Source organism: Pristis pectinata, chromosome 5 (assembly GCF_009764475.1).
Source record: "Pristis pectinata isolate sPriPec2 chromosome 5, sPriPec2.1.pri, whole genome shotgun sequence".
Taxonomy (NCBI): Eukaryota; Metazoa; Chordata; class Chondrichthyes; order Rhinopristiformes; family Pristidae; genus Pristis; species Pristis pectinata.
In genome coordinates this window covers 25,207,359-25,229,643 of record NC_067409.1, presented here as the reverse complement: position 1 = coordinate 25,229,643, position 22,285 = coordinate 25,207,359, and the positions used below count along the sequence as shown (strand labels likewise).

Genomic DNA, 22,285 nt, shown 5'->3' with positions numbered 1-22,285 from the left:
CCCATTGGACTAATTAGCAATTGACTCAGCCAGCATGTCTCCCCAGAACAGTTTTCTGAAGAAGCATATATCATGCGACTGTGAAATAATTTAATTTTCATGACTAATTTTACTTAGTTTGTGAAATAACTTTGTGTTCACAAGCTTGACCCAAATTTGCCAGAGATAGTGTAAGATGGAAATTAATCTGCTTCTAAGGTTTTCTGTATTACGATGAATTTTGATGTGCAGTTGCCAGAACAGAGTAATATTATTGATTGTGCCTTTCTACGGGTTGCACTGAGTCACTAACAAAGAGACCTTTAGACATGCAGGCTTGGACACACAATTCCCCAGGTGATTGGCTTTCAATTTAAAAAAAAAGCAAGAATATCTACTATCACTTCACAATGAAAAGATTCTTGACAATGTTTCAAAAGTTCAAGAAATCCAAAGGATCGCTGGGTCTTAATGGATTCAGGTCTCAGAATGAAGCCAGTCTTAAATTATTCTTCCATTCAAAGCAATGTATGCCTGAAATGAATTCATTGATGAGCAAGCGGGAGATGACACAAACAAACTGAGATGGATGCTAAGATGTTGGTATCAGCAGCTTTTAGGAGGATGACAAATGTTTTATATACAAACAAGACAGACACTCACATTTCATTTCTTTACTTTTATTTCTATTTTTTTCTATTTTTGTTCCTCCCTATGTGCCTGTATTGTTTGTTTTTCTCCATTACCTTTCTTTCAGTGTAACTGCAGCTATTCAAAAAGCATTCAGGTGTTTTACAACAATAAAAATGGTTGATATATGATGTCAGATATGAATGAAGTGATAGGGTAAAAGGTATGCAAACCACCTTGCATCATTGGGATGGGTGGACTAGAGAAGGAAGGGCAAACAAGGTTTCTTTATCCTTGATTGTTTATATGTATTTTATCCCACTCTTTGTCCTTTCCACAGTTCTTTCATTGATGTTTACCCTTTTGTGAGAGACCAGTTTCTCTCTCTTTATTCAATATCTTTTCTGTCTTTATCTAACTCCATTTCTATATCTCATTTCTCTTTATTTTTATTCCTTCTCATGTTGTTAGGGAGTAATTTGCTATGTTGTGATGCTTCCAGGAATACTTCTGGGGACAAATAATTTATCAACTGCTGTTGCCATTTATTATCAAGTTCCCACCTTCATTTCAGCAAAAGAGTACTAAATCATAGTGAAACAACAAGAAGGAATATAATAGGACTGATGCCACTAAAAGTAGCACAATATATGAGAGATAGATAGAGAGCGAGCCATCCAACTCTCCAATCCCATGGCTTCATGGGATTCCACCCAATTCATTCTAGTTCCCAAGAAAATACTCCTTGCTGATTTTGCCTGGCTCCAAAAGTGCACAGAACCATTGAATATCCATTCTACCTTACATTAACCATCATTAAAGAAATGTAACCATCATATATTTCTTAAGATGATGTTTCCACATTCTCAGATATACAGAAATAGTTGTGTCTCACAGAAATTTGCTTTCAGACATATCATTTAATAAAAATCTCTGGTGTTTTCTGCAGTGATTTCTTCAGAAGCACATGCATTATGATTTTGAAAATTGTTTATTATTGCAACAGAAAATCCAAATATGATTTTTTTTTTGCTTTCCATAATTGCTCACTTGGATGTATTAACAAGGCTGTAACTGCAGCTCCACAGAGGGGGTTGGATTACTTTATAAACCACAGAAACTGCTCCAGCAGTTTAAAAAGGCATCTTGACATTGAGATTGTGTTACACATGTGCAAATCCATGATCCAAGCCAGCTGTTAGTATATACTATACATGTAGTTAATTTTGTTATACAGTGTTGTGAGGTGTAATGTGAATATGTAACCTTGAAATCATCATGTGACCAGTTGCTCCAGATATCCATTCATTGACATTCTTCCTCTATCTCCCATCCTTTTAATATGCTCTCAGCTCTTGGTAGATTTACCACCATAGTATTGCTAATCAAGAATATTTATTTTGGGCCGGACTAAATTGCAGATTTTGTAGAACTATTTGAGTAGGCACAGGTATAAAAATGGTTTGATGCCTCAGGAGACAAATGATTGAGGTCTGAAACCTGATGTAGTGCCAGTTCTTGTAATGTTAGAGTCAGTAAAGAAAACAAAGGGTGAATAGTTGTGCTTCGGAATGCCAATCAGTTAATATTTTCTGAATACATTACCAGCACTTCAATAAACATCTCACACACAGCAGGAGATAAGGAATGAATCAAACACACCTGTAAAGTTATCTTTCTGACACTAACAGTGAAATAATTCATTTTAGATTACTGAAATCTGATTGACTTTGCAAATAAAACTAAATAGCTATTTTTTTTCACTGCCAAATGACCTTGGCTTTAATATCAGGCACATAGTTTGAGCATAATCATGTAAGAATTCACAGTGAAAACCCAGCCTGAGCTGGTAGGAAGGACTTGGCTTGGTAGAGTACCAGCACTGGGCAGATTGCCTTTGATTCCAATCCGCACACAAGTCAAGTAAGTATTAATTCAAAAGACAACAAGGCCTAATGTTATCAAACACTCCTTTGTATTATAGTTCAAATTACCTTTACAGCACAATTTAGAGGCTAATTACCATGCTAAAGTACAGACCATGTCTGAAAGATTACTAAAGTATTATTTCTTAACCAGAATAAGAAATAAATTATTTTGAAGCAATTGCTACAGATTCTGGCACTTTCAGATAAAGATATGATATCTTAATAAATTAATTGCCGCAAGTAATTGTTGCAATGAAATAAATTATCTCAAGTTATTTTTAGAAAGGCAATTTTAGAAAATTGTTTGATCCATTGCTTTTGCCCACAATGGACCATGCATTCATTGTAATTGTACTAATCCTGTCCATCAAATAAGTTTTGTAAAAATATACTCAATGGTGTCCCTGAGTTCTGACCTACTTTCTCATTGAAGTCTGCCAAAGTTACGGTCTCAATTATATTTAGACAATTGATGATACATGATGGAAAACAGAAAGTAGGAATGAATGAATGTTTCAGGGGTTAGTAGTGTGAAAGCAGTACTCCATAGTTTTAAGCAGGGATTTCCTTTGTTTTCCATTCATACAAATGATAAGGACATGGGCACATGGTAAAGGATGCACATTTTAGGAAAACATCATGAGAACATTACAAAATTGAAGCAGTTGTAGGCTGATCTGCCCCAGGCTTCACCTCTTCCATGCCAATTCCACACAGCTCTCAATTCCACAATCTTTCAGAAGTGTATCTAATTCCTCCTTAAATACCCCCATAGATTTTGCCTCCTCAACCTTCACATGCAGAGAATTCCAGAGATTCAACACTTGTTGTTTGTCAACAATATTAACAATTTGAATGAGAATGTAGTTGGCGTGGTTAGTAAGTTTGTGGATGACACCAAAATTGGTGGTATAGTGGACAGTGACGAGGGTTAAGATTACAAGAGGATCTAGATCAACTGGGAAGTGGGCTAAAGAATGGCAAATGGAATTTAATTCTGTCAAGTGCGAGGTGTTGCAATTTGGTGTGATAAACTAGGGCAGGGCTTACACAATAAATGGTAGGGCCCTGGAGAATACTGTAGAACAGAAAGACCTAGGGGTACAGGTACATAGTTCCCTGAGTGGAGACACAGGTAGACAGGGTGGTGAAGAAGGCATTTGGCTCACTTGCCTTCATCAGTCAGGGCATGAGAACAGCAGTTGGGACATCATGTTACAACTGTACAAGTCGTTGGTGAGACCACAGGTGGAGTATGGTTCTGGTCACCCAGCTATATGTCATTATGCTGGAAAGGATGCAGAAAACATTCATGAGGAGGTTATCAGAACTGGAGGGCTTGAGTTATAAGGAGAGGCTGGATAGGTTGGAATTTTTTTCCCTGGAGCTTAGGAGGCAGTGGGGTGACCTTATAAGAGGTATATAAAACCATAAGGGGCATAGATGAGGTGAATGGTCACAGTCTTTTTCCCAGGGTAGGGGAGTCTAAAACTAAAGGGCAGAGGTTTAAGGTGAGAGGGGAAAGATCACAAGATCACAAGACAAGGGAGCAGAAGTAGGCCATTCAGCCCATCGAGTCTGCTCCAAAGAAAAGAAGGGGAAAAAGAAAAGAGAAATGAGAAATGGGGGAATGTCCATGAGCAAAAAAAAAGCCAAAAAAACTATTCCTTTCTAGCCCCAATTTCCGGCCTTATCCTCATATCCCTTGATACCTTGACTAATTAGATAACTATCTAGCTCCCCCTTAAACGCCTCCAATGATTGGGTCTCCACTGGAGTATGTGGCAAAGAATTCCATAAATTCACTACCCTCTGGCTAAAGAAATTTCTCCTCATCTCTGTTTTAAACCTGTACCCTCTAATTCTAAGATTGTGCCCTCTTGTCCTGGACTCACCCACCAAGGGAAACAGCTTGGTCACATCTACTCTGTCTAGTCCTTTCAACATTCTAAATGTTTCTATGAGGTCCCCTCTCATTCTTCTGTACTCCAGTGAGTACAGTCCAAGAGCCGACAAATGCTCATCATACGTAAGCCCTTTCATTCTGGGAATCATCCTCGTAAATCTCCTCTGAACCCTCTCCAACATCAGCACATCCTTCCTAAGATATGGGGCCCAAAAGTGCGCACAGTATTCCAAATGAGGCCTCACTAGTGCCCCGTAGAGCCTCATCAACACCTCCCTACTTTTATACACTATACCTCTCAAGATGAATGCCAACATAGCATTCGCTTTCCTTACCACCGATACGACCTAGTGGTTAACCTTTAGGGTATCCTGCACGAGTACCCCCAAGTCCCTTTGTACTTCTGTACTTTGAATTTTCTCCCCTTCTAGATAATAATCTGCCCATTTATTTCTGCTTCCAAAGTGTACAACTGCACATTTCTCAACATTGAATCTCATCTGCCATTTCCTTGCCCATTCTCCTAAACTATCTAGGTCTCTCTGCAACCTTCCTGTCTCCTCAATACTCCCTACTCCTCCACCTATCTTGGTGTCGTCTGCAAACTTAGCCACAAAACCATTTACTCCATCAACCAAATTGTTAATGTACGAAGTAAAAAGAAGCGGCCCCAACACCGACCCATGCGGAACACCACTAGTAACCGGTAGCCAACCAGAACAGGATCCTTTTATTCCCACCCTTTGCTTTCTGCCAACCAGCCAACGCTCCACCCATTCTGTTATCCTACCTGTAATCCCATGACCTCTCATCTTATTAATCAGCCTCTTCTGTGGCACCTTGTCGAAGGCCTTTTGAAAGTCTAAATACACAACATCTACAGCTTCTCCCTTATCCACCCTACCTGAGATTTCCTCAAAAACTCCAATAGGTTGGTCAGGCAGGATGTTCCCTTCATGAAACCATGCTGGATTGGACCTATCTTGCCTTGCACCTCTAGGTATTCCATAACCTCATCCTTGAGGATCGATTCTAATAACTTCCCCACCACCGATATCAGACTAATAGGTCTGTACTTTCCTTTATGCTGCCTCCCACCTTTCTTATACAGTGGAAATACATTTGCGACCGTCCAGTCCTCCGGAACCATGCCGGAGTTTATCGATTCCTGGAAAATTATCACCAGTGCTTCCGCAATCTCTCAAGCCACCTCCTTCAGAACCCAGGGATGCACCTCATCCAGTCCTGGAGACTTATCTGTCTTTAGTCCATTTAGCTTTCCTAGCACCTTCTCTCTAGTAATCTTAACTGAACTCAGTTCCATTCCTTGAGACCCCTGACTATTCGGTATACTGCTGGTGTCCTCCACAGTGAAGGCCGATGCAAAATACTCATTTAGTTCCTCTGCCATCTCTTTATCATCTATTATAATTTCTCCCGCGCCATTACTGATTGGTCCTATATCAACCCGTGTCTCTCTTTTACTCTTCATATCTTTAAAAAAACTCTTAGTATCGTTTTGAATGTTATCTGCCAACTTCCCTTCATAATTCATCTTTTCTTTCCTAATGACCTTCTTAGTTTCTTTCTGCAGGTTTTTAAAAGTTTCCCAGTCTTCTGTTTTCCCACAAATTCTTGCTTCCTTGTATGCCCTCCCTTTTGCCCTTATTTTAGCCTTAACCTCTCTCGTTATCCACATTTGTGCCTTTTTTCCATTCAAAACCTTTTTTCTTGGAATATATCTATCCTGCATTTTCCTTATTTCTTGTAGAAATTCTATACATTTCTGCTCTGCCGTCCCTCCAGCCAGCTTACTCTTCCAATCAATATGGGCCAGTTCCTCTCTCATGCCATTGTAATTTCCTTTGTTCCACTGAAATATCGATACACCAGTTATCAGCTTTTCCTTCTCAAATTTGAAACTGAACTCAATCATATTGTGATCACTAGTTCCTAATGGTTCCTTTACCTTTAGTTCCCTAATCACCTCCAGATCGTTACACAGCACCCAATCCTGGTGGGCTCATCAACAAATTGCTCCAAAAAGCCGTCCCGTAGACATTCTACAAACTCACTCTCCTGAGATCTACTGCCTTGCTGGATTTCCCAGTCCACCTTCACGTTAAAATCCCCCATAATTATCTTAATGTTGTCATTCTGACATGATTTTTCTATTTCTAACTGCAATTTATAGTCCACATCCTGACTGCTATTAGGGGGTCTATATATAACTTCTATTATCATCCTTTTCCCCCTGCTATTTCTTAGCTCCACCCATAAGGATTCTACTTCTGACCCAATGTCCTTCCTTTCTATTGATTTTATATCATTACTAACCATCAGGGCCACACCACCTCCTCTGCCTACCCGCCTATCCTTCCTATACACTGTGTACCCCTGGACATTTAGTTCCCAATCACATCCGTCATAAAGCCATGACTCGGTGATTGCCACAATGTTGTATTTATTAATCTGTAGTTGTGCCACTAGGTCTAAAAGGGAACAAGGTTTAAAAGGGAACTGAGGCGCAACTTTTACACACAGAGGGTGGTGGGTACATGGAACAAGCTGCCAGAAGAAGCTGTAGAGGCAGGTACAATTACAATGTTTAAAATACATTTAGACAGGTACATGGGTAGGTAAGATTTAGAGGGTTATGGACTAAACTCAGGTAGACAACTCGGTTGGTATGGAAGAGCTGGGCCAAAGGGCCTGTTTCTGTGCTGTACCACTCTCTGATTCAATTACTCTAAATGACTGCTGCCTAATCTGTACCTATATCCCCTCATTCAAGATTCTCCCACTGGTGAAAACATCTCCACATTTGCCCTGTCATGTCTCTTCAGGATCATCTACTGTATGTTTCAAGAAAGAATAGTGATGGTAAGTATGAACCAAATGACAAGATACTTATTAAAATGAGGAAACATAAATCTGAGGGTGGGCATAGATAGATCTTTAAAACTGAAAATGGAGGTAGCAGAGTCATAAGAAGGAGAAATAGGATCCTGGAATTAATACACAAGGGCATTAAATAGAAAGACAAGGAAGAGAGGCTGAATGCCTCTTTCAAATAATGCAAACCGTTCCATTAATGCCAAGGATATTGGAGCTATGGAAAGAACACAGTGAAGATTTACTAGAATGATACCAGGAATTAAAAGTTATAGTTATGAAAAAGACTTGAAATATTGTGGCTTTCTTCTCTTGAACTGAAAAGTAATGAAAGGTTTTGAATGGGTAAATAGTTGAAAATTGTTTCCACTGGTTGGTGAACCGGTAACAAAGATCTGCACTAGATGAACAAAGAGACAGGTTAGAAGCAATTATAAAACGTAGTGGATTATTATAATATGAACAAGTAGCTATCGAGGCTGAAAATCTAACATCATTTAGAAGGCAATTGAATACATTCTTGAAAAGGAAGCATGTTGAAAGATATGGGGGAAGGACAGAGAAATAGTAGATGAGGGAAGATAGCTTCAGATGAAGAGTTAACAGCAACAGAAGAGCAATGAACCAAATTCACGCTGTAATTTCTACAATTCATAAGATTCTAAATCACTGTAGCAGAGATCCAAAGGAGAACTATTATTTCAAAATTAATGAACTGTCTGTTGCTCATAATAACATCCCTGAGCTCTCCACTGTATCAGTATTTTCAAGATTAATGTTTCCCACATTCAAATTATCATCCTAAAAAGCCTTCTCCCCTACCACCAATCCTTCATATTTTCACTGTGTTGAAATTAAAACTCATCACACATAATTGGTACATTTTTGTGGGAGTTCTCTTGATAGTCCACCACAGCTTGGGGGGAAGAACCAATCATACTGGTCTCTGTACTATCCAAAGGTGTGCCAAAACACTTCCAGCCAGAAGGAAACTCATCACATAAATTGACCAATTTTAACTCCTTCCTGTAACCTCAAAAATACAAAGTCATGTGACCCTCTCAATTGTCCCATCCTTGAATCTTCAGCTTATGAAACAAGCTTGAAATCACTGAATCACCACTTCATTTCCAGCACCTTCTTTTTATTCTTAACATTCTTCAGACTTTTAACCTCTTGCCTCTCCTTCACTCCAGCTATGGAGCTCCTCAGGCCCCAACCTCTGAGATTCCTTTCCAAACCTCTTTATCACTCATTTACTTTTGGATAGAAATTATACCTCTTTCTTGTGTCTGGCGATCTGCTCTCAATGTCTCATTTGGTGCCAAGTTTAAATCTAATTGGACTGCTCAGAGGTGTCTTGGGAAGTTTTACCACACTGCTATTTAAATGGAGACACAAGAGACTGCAGATGCTGGAATCTGGAGAAAGAACAAACTGCTCTTGGGACTCAGTGGGTCAGGCAGCAGCTGTGGAGGCAAAAGGATATTGACATATCAGGTCGAGACCCTGCATCGGGACTGAGAATCTCAAAGGGAGATAGCCAGTACAAAGAGGTGAGGGGGTGGAAGTAAGGCAAGAGCTGACAAGTGATAGGTAGATCCCCGTGAAGAGGGTTTGATTGGCAGAGGGAGCCAGTCAGGGAAGAGAAGGGTGGATGTAGTGACAGCTGCTGGGAGGTGATGTGGAGACAACAAAGGACTGCAGATTGTTGAATCTGATAAGAAAGGAAGGTGATGAGTAGAACCAGATGGGGGAGGGATGGTGAGCTGATGGAAACATTGGGTGGGGGGTGGGGATAGAGGATCCAGTGAGTTGAGTGTGTGGATAATAGGCAGATGGAATCAGCTGGGAGACGGGATATAAACTGGGTGGAAGGGTTTGAAAAAAAAGATGTGTTTGAGAGGGCCTCGGTAGCAGAGGGGGTGCGGGTTACCTGAAGATGCAGGATTCAATGTAAGCTACCCAGGTGGAATATAAGGTGCTGTTCCTCTAGTTTGCATTTGGTCCCACCCTGGCAGTGGAGGAGGCCGAGGACAGACCGGCGTGGGGAAAGAGAAACAAAGGACGGCAGATGCTGGAATCTAGATGAAAAACACTATGATGCTGGAGGAACTCAGCAGGCCAGGCAGCATCTGTGGAGAAAAGCAGGCGGTCAACGTTTCGGGTCAGGACCCTTCATTAGGACTGAAGATAGGAAAAGGGGAAGCCCAATATAGAGGAGGGAAAAGCAGAGCAGTGACAGGTGGACAAAAGAGGGGAGGCGGGGTGAGCACAAGGTGGTGATAGGTAGATGCAGGTAAGAGATAGTGATAGGCAGGTGCGGGGGAGGAGGGGAGAGCAGATGCACTGGAGGATGGGTCAAAGGTAAGGATGAGGAAGGGGGTAGGAAAAAGGATAGGCTAGGAAAGGGAAGAAAAGAAGCAGCATGGTTGGGGGTGGGTGTGGGGGATGGTGGGGATTACATAAAGTGGGAGATTTCAATGTTCATGCCGTTAGGCTGCAAGGTTCCATGTCAGAAAATAAGGTTCTGTTTTGAGGTTCCCTTCATTTGTCCACCTATCACTGCTCTGCTCCGCCCCCCCCCCCCCCCCCCATATGTTGGGCTTCCCCCTTTCCTATCTTCAGTCCTGAGGAAGGCTCCTGACCTGAAGCATTGACCGCCTGCTTTTCTCCACGGATCGGTGTGGGAATGGGGAGGGGCGTTGAAATGACTTGCAACAGGGAACTCAAGATGGCCATTACGATCAGAGCACAGGTACTCGGTAAAGCGGTTGCCTCGTCTGAGCTTAACTATTTATTGTTGTTTCAACCTTCTTCCTGTTTGCCATCCAGTTTTCTTGATATTAAAATACATAAATGATTTTGAGGCAATGGGTTTCTTGTTTTAAAAAATTACATTGTTTTAACTAGATATAATGTTTGCCATTTTCAAAACTTACCTTAATTAAAAAAAACATGGAAGTTTTGCAAGGCTGTATCAGTTCAAGATAGTACATAAAGTACTAAGTACAATTTTTCCTTCATTTAGAAACATAGATGTATTTGTTGGATAAAAGTGATAACTTCTAACTTGCAGTGTTTTCCAGTCCAGATGATCTAACAGATTATGAATGAGTTCCATTAAATCCAGTTTAATCTCTTGTTTTATTAACAATAACTTTCTAATTATGACTTGCAATATATAATGACATCCATGCTTGAGTTTAATGACTAATTAGTGCATTGTTACGTATGTGGCTTCAAGTTTTCAAATTGCTGAAGTAAGTAGTTTCTGGAAAAAAATTACATTTCTTACCTCCTGGAAAACCATCCCAGATTTCTAGTCTGTCAAAGCGACATAACATTCCTTCTCGTGGATTGCTATCCGGTTCCAGGTCAAAGCTTTCAAACTCCAGAAGGATCTCTGCCATGGCTGGTGCAAAGATCATATATGTGCATTCCAAATTATTTGGGTATTTGTCAGGAAATCCAGGTGATTTGATCTCTGCACTTTGTTCAGTGAAATTTTTGGAACATTCTGGACCTGAAATACAGAACAAAAGATTTAGTGTTACATTGTGGTTCAATGTAGGGAGGGACATATTTTAGGTAGTTGATATGTTACTGCCCAAGATTAATTTTACTCCAAAATTTCTTTCATCAGGATCTCTTCCCTGCTAGGGTTAACCCCCACAGTCAACTACCCCTCCCTAAAATAAAAGAGTACATCAAGATAATGTTTACAGCTTTCAAAAGGTGTGTTCCGTGAGTTGATAAACCTCTATATTCTCCAACTAAAACCTCAGCTAAGCATCTCTAAATCCTAAATTTAGAAACAAATGTTTGAGACTTTATTTCTGTGCATCTCAAGGCCCTGCAGAAACTTCATGGAATGTTGGGATCTGACTGTGCAAGCCCTCCACTGGAAGTCCCAGTGGACATACAGAGGGGATACTTTGGGAGGGCCAGGTTAATAGACTAATATTAGTTATAGTAAATGTGTGTGTCACTTTAAGCCAGTTTCCATCCCAAAAGTTATGAATACTTGTTACATGTGTGTTATGCTTTCCTTGTGAATGTTTGCCATAATTTCTTTGCCTTATATGTTGAACAGTCAGTCTTGCGTGTCATCAAGTTCCACCTACCTTAAAAAAGGTAACAATTGGCAGGGTTTTCATTCCCATAACTGTTGCCACATGTAAACAGTAACAACCCTGCTGGGAAACAGGCAGTAAGCAATGACCTGAAGCACTTAATCAGTGGGTAGCATGGATGAAAATAGGTGAGACGTAAGATGCTATTGCTGCCAAAACTGGATTATTGAAAATACATGGAGTAACTTCAGTAATCTACACCTGGTAATCATGCCAACTCATCATTAATTGGAGAACATAATGATCAAACAGAGACCAATGCAGTCATCTCGCGTAACAATAATTGTGGCCTTTGACATAAAAGCCTGTTTTTTAAGCTTTAATAGCTTGGCTTTATGTGACTTCCAGCACTAAATATAATGGCATTCCTGATACTGCACAGTGTATGGTTTAGGAATTTCAGCTGCCCACTGGAGAAACAGTAATTGCACCCTTCCTGTTGTTAATTTAAATTTTAAAGAAGGTTTTATGTGCAAATGGCAATATTTTACTAACACCAATGGGATACACAAGTCTCTACGAGCTGAGGGAGTCCTGGTGTATGTTTCCACAGGGAGTGATTCTGCTTGTACACCAGATGCGACCTATCATGCACTGACACACAGGGTAGAAGAGTTAATGCATACAGCATGTGCCCACCATTGGGATCCAGGTTGAACAGTGTTGACACAGGTGTTGCTATAAAGTGTTGTAATGAAATGATACATAACAGTAGTTAGTACAAGGTTTGCACACAAGCATATATTTTTTCCTCTTTATTCTAAGCAACACTGGAAAGAAAAAGGTTCTTATCTCATGATACAAAGCCTCTTCACTTTTATCAGAATTAGCTCCAAGTATCAGTAAGTCCCTGATGCTTGCAAGTCGTAAGTTTTATATTAAAAAATGTCAGTGCTTTGAGCCAGCAATTTCCATTTAACTATAAAGACCAGCAGTGGTACTATTGGATCAGAAGATCTTTGTGTCTCTATAACCTAACAGTTTCAACTGTTACTGACCTTTCACACTGACCAGGGATTGGCCCCTTCTCTATTCCGTGGAACTCCAATTGCTTTCTCAGTTTTGTCCAATTTCATAGAGTTATAGAGAGATGTGGCCACCCTTCAACAACCCATTTACACTAATCCTACATTCATCCCATTTTTTATTTCTTACTCATCAAGTTCCCCCATGTTTTATCACTCATTTTCACATTTGGCACAATTTATCATTGGTCAATTCACTTACCAACCAGCACGACTTTGGGAATTGGGAGGAAACTAGAGCACCCAGAGGAAAGCCACATAGTCACAGGGAGAACGTGCAAACTCCAGACGTTCCCTTCATTCCTGAAAACATTGGGTCTCGAATGCTGCAGTTTGGGAACCAATGGCCTACCACGAACATCCCACCCAAAAGCTAATTTTTCATAGACAAGGCCCAAAAGTAGAATGTCAACAGTCTCTTGAGGCAATGAGGAACTTCACAGCAAGAGATGAATCTCTTCTCATCTGATTTCACATATGCATACGATCACATTTTTAGACAGTAGGTGGCAATCAGGAACAGGGAGGGAATTCTTCCTGAATTCTTTGCTTTCCTTGACGAGGGTACTGAGGCTAATTTGAAAGGCTGGGATTGAACCCAGGACTCTGCCTGCTCTGGATGGCTCTGTTCCATACTGCAATACATACTTGCCCGATGAGCTATCGGAGAATCTGAAATTTGTTTTTTTCTAAACATGTTTTGGATGCATCCCACGATGGCAAACATAATGCGATAATCAAATGCAGTCGGTTATCATTTCTCATTCTTGCTGGAGTTAATTATCATGTTCCAATGCTGTGAAATGAGCAAGAACTCCCACAGAATAAATTACATCATCAACAAAACATTCATCAACATCGGTAAAACCTAAAACCTAAAGAAAGTAAGCTTCATGCAGGGTGGCCCAAGGATTAGAGCACAGAAACCCTGCAAGACAGCACAAGATAGGTTATGCACCCAGTGTATTCCAGGCCCTGGCCACCAGTATTGATTGTGCTATTGAAGGAAAACACTGTTGGGTGGCCCTGTGCATTCTTGGAGGAGAAAGCCAAAAAGATGATTAATGATTAATTCTAATTTCTTAGGGGCCATCAACATAACAGATGAACCTTCACCTCACTGAGAGCTTGTCTGCTGCCAACATACTGACCATGTGGCAAAGGTGTTTGTCACGGGCAGCACCCACGTGAAAGGATGCAGGGGATTTGAAGGAGGTATGGCCTAGGTTGACAAGAATAATATTTGGGCCCCAAGGGTTAACATAGGAGGAGAGATTGCATAAATTAGGATTGTGTTCGCTGGAATTTGACAAGTTAAGGGTTGATTCAAATTTAGTTTCAAAGATCAAAATACCTTCTTAACCTTAAATATTGGGGAATATTATCCTAATGTATGCAATCTCTCCTTCTAACTTCACCCTGGTTAGGACAGACAACAAATTCAGCCAGGTCTTTCTTAAGCAAAGTGGAATAAAAATTCTAAACTCACTTTTGCAAACGGCAGTTGATGCTTGGTCAATTACTAAATTTAAGTATTAGATTGATAGATATTTACTAAACAAACATGTTAAATGTTGTGAGGGAGAGGGAAAGTTAATAAATAAATTCATGTCACAGATCATCCAAGATTTTACTAAGTAGTGGAATATCCTCAAGGATCTAAATAACCAACTCCTGCTCTTGTGTCCCTAATGCTCAAAACGATCAATGTGGAACAGTTGGCTGGTTCAGCTCCCAAACATTACTTCATCCACCCCTCCACATTAGCATGATGGCTCTGGTAGGTATGACTTACAAGACACACAGCTGTAACTCACCAAAGTTACATAAACCTTCCCAACCTTCCCAACCTCGCAACCTCTACCATCAAGAAGATAGACCAGGAAGTAATGTCATCAGTGCACCATTAAGTTCCCCTCCAAGTTTCAAAGCACTTACACATGAAGCATAACATGATTCCATCATTTCATCAATACTTTGTACATTTTCTCCCAAACACAAACGCGAGTGTGCCATAGCCACGAGATCAGTAGTGGAAAGAAGACAGAGCCTAGCATCTTTTCAGATCAAGTAAGAATGGACAATTAATGCCACTTTGACCATCTTGCCTACATCCCAGGAAAGAAACCAAATTGGAACTAATTAGCAGGACACTTTATCTTCCATTGGAGCAACAAATCTGCTTTGTTTTGAATGAATGTTCTCTCCCAGATGTTGCCTGACCTGACCTGAGTTCTTCTAGCATTTTTTGTTTTCGTTTCAAACTTTTCGTTTTCTACTAAGTGATTTGAGCTGACAAAATAAACAGGGAAAAGCAATGCACGCAAGTTGCTCACCCTGTTCCTTATACCTTGGACCCTGAAGATAAAGTTGCCTCAGCAATTGCAGGGGTTTGGTGCAGTACAGATACTTGTCTGCATTATCTTTTGGCCAAGCATGATGTGTGGTAAAGAGGCCTGAGTGAGGAAAAGGGAAATAAACAAAGGGGACCTCATCTTAAAGTGAAACTGTTTGTGTGTTATTTAATGATGTAGGTTGATCTATGTTGCTATACTCTTCAAAAAAAACACTAGTTTTGGGTTAAAGAAACGTAACAAAGTCCCCTTTCAATCATCCCTGTGATTCTTTGGGACACTTTTAATTTCAGTTGCAACTTAATTGCAATTCTAAGCCTATAGACACAAGCAGAAGGGCCTGTCAGATAATCTGCATGCCACTTATTTACAGGATTACAAGAGTCACTTGAAAATATTAATTTGACATGTGACAGACATACTGTATGTTGATTTGCACAAGACTTCCAAGCTGAATTTTCGACATTAATGGTTGCATAGGTGATCAATGCATGGTTGATTTTTCCTTGTAAATGTAAATGAGGATGATGTATGTTAGTACAGAAAATGTAAGCATATTTATATGTGTAAGCAGTGAATCTATAGGTTATACATGTGAGATAGGTGAAGGTGATGTTCATTCGTGTACACAAGGTATGTAAATACAGCTTATTCCTGCATATGAAAGGTATTGTTGCATTGGCTAAGAATATTAAAATGTACATGGCATATGGGGTATGTGCATTGGTTATATATTTGCAAATGAAATACGTTGACAATGATTATGCATGTAAAATGACATTTGTACATCCAAGTGATAACAGCACAATTTGATTGTCAAAGTATGTGCCATAATTCTCAAAGCAAGTAAATTGCATTCAGGACTATTGACCAGTAATTTTAGGTAATTAGGAAGAAATTATAGAGATTAGCTGCATAGAGAACAAATGTGATTTGTTCTAATTGACAATACTCAAAGAGAAAGCTTGTATTACTATTGAATTAAAATTAAACTTTCCACTTGCACTCTGACTAAATGAATCTTGACATGTAATATTCATTGACAGTACTCTCTCTCTGCATTGTTAGTAATGCAATGTTAATCACATCTCCAGGTGCCAGAAAATCAAATTAAGACTAAGATTAACTTTTAGCATGCTTAAGGGGTACTTTTATCATTTATCCTTCAAAAGCTTGTCAGTCACTCTTGCACTTTGAACTGTAATACCCATATACAAAGAGCTCTTGTCTGGATGTGAACTGCGTGTACAATCACTGTGACTCCCAAAATGTGCCTGCGATCCTTTGCACTTAACCCATAGGCCCTTTAAATAGAATCACGTTCAGCTGCAGGCTGCCACTGCTCGTCCTACTTGCTGTGCATAGCTCATTTAATAATGACCACCTCAGTCAATCACCCATCAGGAAATAGCCCTTGTCATTACGCAATTTTCACATGCACATCAAGCGTTTTGATGTTCAGGAGTTGGCCTTGTTGGTGTCTGTGTGCATGCAGCAAAGGGACAGGAGCAATCATGTGTGGTTGACAAATCAGTAAACAGATAACTAAAGGGCAGGCATCTGAAAGTTAAAAGTTTATGTGCATGGTTAGATTTTAGTAAAGGCAGTTCAAGAGGGGAATTCTCCATTCCCTCAACCAGTAACGTTAAAAATGTCATGGAATTTTTGATGAAGCTCATGAGAAGCAATACAGAGCTGCTGGGCCTTAGAACACTCATCACAGTGCAACAGACTGTTAGACCAGGGTGGTCCAAGGTTTGATTCATGGTTCTGCCCAGTGAGCTGATTTCAGCAGGTGTGGCAGTACAGGGATACGATTAACAGTGTTCAGCACTCTTGGAAAAATCAGCAAGATTCCCAATCTTCATCACTACCTTGTGATGGTTTTGAAATGATTCAGCTTAGAACTCTCACTTCTGAATCAGAAGATTATAAGTTCAAGACCTAGTCCTGAAACATGGGCACATATTTGCATAGAAATTAAACCTACTGTGGGCCATTTTTGGTGTATAAATCATTCATAAAAAGCATCGTACATTTCCTGTTGAGTTTGGGGCTACTGGGAAATTGAACAGGGTTTTTCCTGTTGCAATGCACCATCATATTGGTGCCATTTCCGTGTATTATATCAGACTCATGATAATTACGTTAACATGAGATTGCCTGTTCATAACTCATTAACGGAAATTGGATTAAAAGTGCATGACATAAGACTTTCATATTAAACTATCAAGAAGTACGTCACACTGAATGTAAAATAAAGAACACTGGAAGAGCTCAGTGGGTCAAGCAGCATCTGTGGGGGTTAATGGTGTAAGTCAACGTTTTGGATCGAGACTGAGAGGAAAGAGGAAAGATATCCAGTATATAGCAGTGCAGGTGGAGTGGGATAGATGTTGGCAGGTGATAGGTAGAACCAGATGGGGAGAGGATGATTGGTAGATGGAACCAGGTGGGGAGGGGGGGATGGAAGAGGTGAACAAAGGGAGAAGAAACTAGGTGGACAGATGAGTGTGTGGGGGGGGGGGGGAGAACATCGGGGGCATGAGTTACCTGAAATTTTAAAATTCAATATTCACACCATTGGGTTGTAAGCTACTCAAGCAGAATATGAGATGATGTTCTTCCAATTTGTGTTTGGCTTCTCTGTGCCAATGGAGAAGGTCAAGGGCAGACAGGTCGGTGTGGGAGTGGGAAGGAGAGTTAAAATGACATGCAACAGGAAGCTCAGAATGGCCGTCGTGGACAGACTGCAGGTGCTCTGCAAAACACTCACCTAGTCTACACCTGGTTTCACCAATATAAAGGAGGCCCCATCGTTACCATTGCAGAGGAGGTCAAATTAAAAGTGAAATTAAAATTGTGTAAGGCACTTCTTTGCTTTTCCCTCCCCAAGTCACTTCAATGTAGAGCATAGATCAAAGAATCTTCACTGATCTCTCCCGACCACAGATGCATGTGAGCCTTGTGCAGCCCCTGCCCATGGGGCTTGAGTCCCACCCGTGACACTGTACGTAACTGGATCTCTCCACATGATTTCTCTGTTTTTTACAACCTCCTCCTGCCTTTATCTGTAATTCCACCACAATCCCAACCCATTGATTTCCCCTCTTCTCCATGGCTGCCTGATGCAACATCTGCCTGCTTAATCATGTGTCAGGATGTAGCACTTCTTAAAAGGTAGGAAACCATGAGAATTATCTTTTAACCAAGTATGGAACTATTGTGATTTTTTTTTGTGACCTGATCTGTCATTAGGGAGAAATGCATCAGTTATTTCGTTCACCAAAGGTGAATGAAATTCAATTTCTAGGCAAATCTACCTTAATGCCCTCCACAGCTATTACTCAGTGCTGGCATCCTTGCCTCTGAACAAAGAATGTTGTGAATCCAGCTCCAGAAACAAGAACAGATCCTCTAGGCTGACACTTCAGTGCAATACTGAAGGAGACCAGACATGAATGTTTTGGATGAGGTTTCAAACTAAGACCCTTTCCTTCCCTCTACCTTAATCATAGGTTGATAAATGGTTTCATTACAAATTGCTAATATCAAGTTGAATACTGAAACTTCATTGTTCTGCTGAAGGGATTTGCCTAGTTTCTTTTAGAAGACTAATTAAACTGAGGGCTTATCCGCCTGAGAGTAGAAATAAAAGATCCCACATTACAATTCGAAGGAGGAGAAGCATTCCTTTCACAGTCCTCACCCATGTTTTTCCTTCAAAACACACTACCATAAATATTCATCTAATTTGCAGATTGTGGGGCCTTCCTATGGACAAAGTGCCTGTCGTGTCCGCCTACATCATTCATCTGATGTAGTCCAACAGAAAATACTGCGGATGCAACAAATCTGAAATAAAAACAGAGACTGCTGGAAATACTCAGCAAGTAGACCGAAATGAGGAGGGAGAAACAGAGCTAACGTTTCAGGTCGATGACTTTTATACTGAGTGTTCCCAGTAGTCAGTGTTTTTATTTCGCTGTATGTGGTATCTTGAAATAAGTGGAGGACACAATATGGCGCTACATGAATGTAATTTTATTTGTTCCTGGTGCCTCATGCATTTCCTTGGGACTTGAAGAAGGAAAGATGCAGTGGCTAGAAACTGGTCTGTTCCCCTCCAGTTCAAGTGCCACAGTTCAAATGGACCCCTGACTCATGTCCATAAAATGTTTTGGCCCTCAGGATTTAAATCTACATCAATGTGAATAATTGCCTCATAATCAAATTTTGAATCAAACTAGAATCAGTCATACAGCATGAAAGCAGACCTTCTGGGTCATCAAGTCCGCAATGGCAATCTACCCTACTTACACTAATCCTACACTAATCCCATTTTATTCTCCCCAAATTCTCATCAACTCCCCTCAGATTCTACCACTCACCTACAAATCCAGGACAATTTACAGTGGCCAATTAACCTTTCAATCTGCAGCAGGAAACCAGAGAAGCTGAAGGAAACCCACATGGTCACAGGGAGAATGTGCAAACCGCGCACAGATGTCACCCGAGGTCAGGATCGAACCAGGGCCACTGGAACTGTGAGGCAGTGGCTCTACCAGCTGCAACTCTCTGCCATCCTTAACTGTACCACTGTGCCACCCTCTAAGAAACATTTGTGATCCAGACATCATCCCCTTTTGACCGCCGTGTTATAAAAAATTTGCAACAAGCTCCAGACTTCTCAAGCAGGGAAAAGAAAACGTGAAAGGAAGCACTGTCACCAGCAGGCCATCTCCAAGCTTCGTGTGCTCAGCTCCAGCATAGCAAGGTAATTTATATGAGGCAATAAAAATGGTCTTTACATCATTGTTTTCAATGAACTGTTACAAGCAGTACAGTACAGGCCTCTTATGGGGCCACCTCCATGGTAACCAAAACAGTGCTTTTATCCAAATGATACTATTAGGCAGGCTATTAAAATATATCTTACACTAAATTCAGTTCTTAGAGCCTTGTCCTATAAATGTCCTGGAATTAAAGTCATTAACCCATCCCTGACAGCAGGAGTTTTATGCAGGAAGTATAATTGCATACTTGCAGGAACTCATTAAGGCTGTATAGCAACAAGACAGGCAAAATTTTATCAGCAACCATGTTGGATTATACATCTGTTTATGAGAAACTGCAGGACACAAAACCATGGAGCTTAAAGTTAATTGAGCACCAGGGAGGTTTCAGCTCTCAATGGACGAGACTTGTACTGAAAGCAGTGCCTTCAAACTCTCCACAGGAGGCAGACTGTATTTTGCTCACCTTGAGGTTCAGAGGACGAGGTTTCAGCACACCCATGAAACACAGAAACTGAGTGGATATGAAGGGCTTGGTGCTTAAGAAAATTATGTAGAAAGATTTGGTTTCATTTTACTCATTCTCGCTTCAAGTGAGATTACAATGTGACACTACTCTGAATTCTTACAGCTATCCTAAATATTTCTGACAGTCCAGCTGAGAGTCCAGCTGAGTGATGGAAACTAGTGCCCAAATATTAGTTCCTTAAAAAGATATTCCTGTCTGCTGGTTAATGATTAGCTGGTGCACATTGCACATTGCACATAAATGTTCTTCATGAAAATAAGACAGGTGAAAAAGTTTGATGGTACGTTTTCAATACCTTTTAAATGCAACCCATGTACCATTGAACTAATTCCATAGGAATATGAGAAGAGAGGCCATTCCAAGGTGAATGTAAAAATAAGAAGGATCTGTGCCAAGAAGCAGAGGTTTAGCTGCATGAGTGGCCATAAAGGTTCCTCTGGTATTTCTGATCAATCACAGATGTTGTGTGAATGAGGAAAAGATGTGGTTCCAAAGCTCTTGTAAAGGGTTTATTAAACATATTTTCATCTTGTTCTTCCTTTGGCATTACCTCACTGCTGAGCAAACTGAGGATGGACCTAAAGACTACAAAATTAAATAATAAGTCAAGAACTTCACCAATCTGTTTTGTTACACTTCAATACTACATTTGTCAGTGCAAGTGGAAATGTGCTTATGGAGATAGAATTATAATTCAACCGGAAGGAACAGTATATCAGCAGCAAATGCAACACTATGCAAGATATTTAACAATGTACAGACAGTACTAACCATGTAGAACTAATACTGGTTCTTTCAGCCAATTGATACAACTCAGATACGTCAGAAAGGCATTGGAGTAATACAATAAAGCCAGTTCAACCAACCTGTTTTGAAAACTTCATAGCGAATGGAGAAGCCAGCTCCATGTGTTTCATAATCAGAGACAAACTTTACAAAAAGAAGAGGTCCCGTGGAGATCTGTGGTGAAGGTGCAATTTTTCCACAGAATTTTCCCAGTAATGCTGCTTTCTCGTTGCCACCATCTCGTACTTCCACATAATCGTACCTGAGCAAAAATATAGGAAATTCAATTTAAGATTTCTGCTATTAACGTATTCAATAATCTTTATTCTTTTTAATTTTAGTTCTACATATCTGTTATGTTGACTCCTGAATTCTTGAGATTGAAGGAACAATAGAAAATGAAAGGAAATTATAATTTTGTTTTTTCCTTAATTTGACCTCCTGAATGTCAAATTCATAACCCTTCCTCCTCCTGACATCCACTCAAACATACATTCTAGCAAGGAAAATGCAGTATGTGTTGACATGTGGGCCTGGAAGGTTGCAAGTATGGTCTTCTATCTGTGCTGAGTACGGCAATATCTGTAGGATGATATATCATAGCAATGGAGCAGGATCTTTGAACTGATCTTTCCTCTCCTTGCCCAGGGACACGGAGGTGCAGTAGCTAATTAAGGCAGCAAATGCAAGCTTGGTCTTTATTGTAATCGGAATACATGAGAAACAAAGCCTTTACACAAATATATATGGCTTTGGTGAGACCACACCAGTTGTACTATGTACAGTTTTGGTCTCCCTTGCATAAGGACGAATGTACTTGCGTTAGAGGCAATACAGCAAAGATTCACCAGATTCCTTCAAGGTATGAGTAAATTTGTATTAGGCGGAACGATTGAACACGATGGGTCTATCCTCTCCGGAGTTTAAGTGCATAGGAGCATGATGCCATTGAAATATACAGGATTCTGAAGGAGCTTGGGAGGGTATGTGTTATAAGGACGTATCCCCTGTGGGAAGTCTAGAACAGCAATGCATGGTCTCAGAATCATGAGTCATCCACTAAAACAGATATGAAGAGGAATTTATTTTTTCACAGAGGTATTAATCCTTGAAAATCTCCATCCCAGAGAGCTGGGAAAACTCAGTCATTAAGTTTACTCAAGGCTAAGATAGATTTTTCTGCTGTGGCAACTGAAGGGTCAAAGGGATCAGTCAGGAAAATAGTGAGGCTAAAGATCAGATCACTCACGATCTTATTGAATGGTGGGGCAGGCTCAAGGGGCCAGCTGGCCTCCTGCTATTACTAGTTCCTACATTCTTA

General features: G+C 40.3%; 1 protein-coding gene across 5 annotated transcripts in view; it reads right to left on the bottom strand.

Annotated features, from left to right (window-relative positions):
* nrp1a (neuropilin 1a) overlaps nt 1-22,285 on the bottom strand; it is a 163,493-nt gene that overhangs the window by 102,643 nt on the left and 38,565 nt on the right. For all 5 annotated transcript variants that reach the window (XM_052015684.1, XM_052015686.1, XM_052015683.1 and 2 more), the window contains exons 4-5: nt 21,045-21,226; nt 10,637-10,864 (exon numbers count right to left, since the gene is read on the bottom strand). In XM_052015684.1, coding sequence (XP_051871644.1) covers nt 10,637-10,864; nt 21,045-21,226 — 410 coding nt within the window. The remainder of the gene's footprint in view (nt 1-10,636; nt 10,865-21,044; nt 21,227-22,285) is intronic.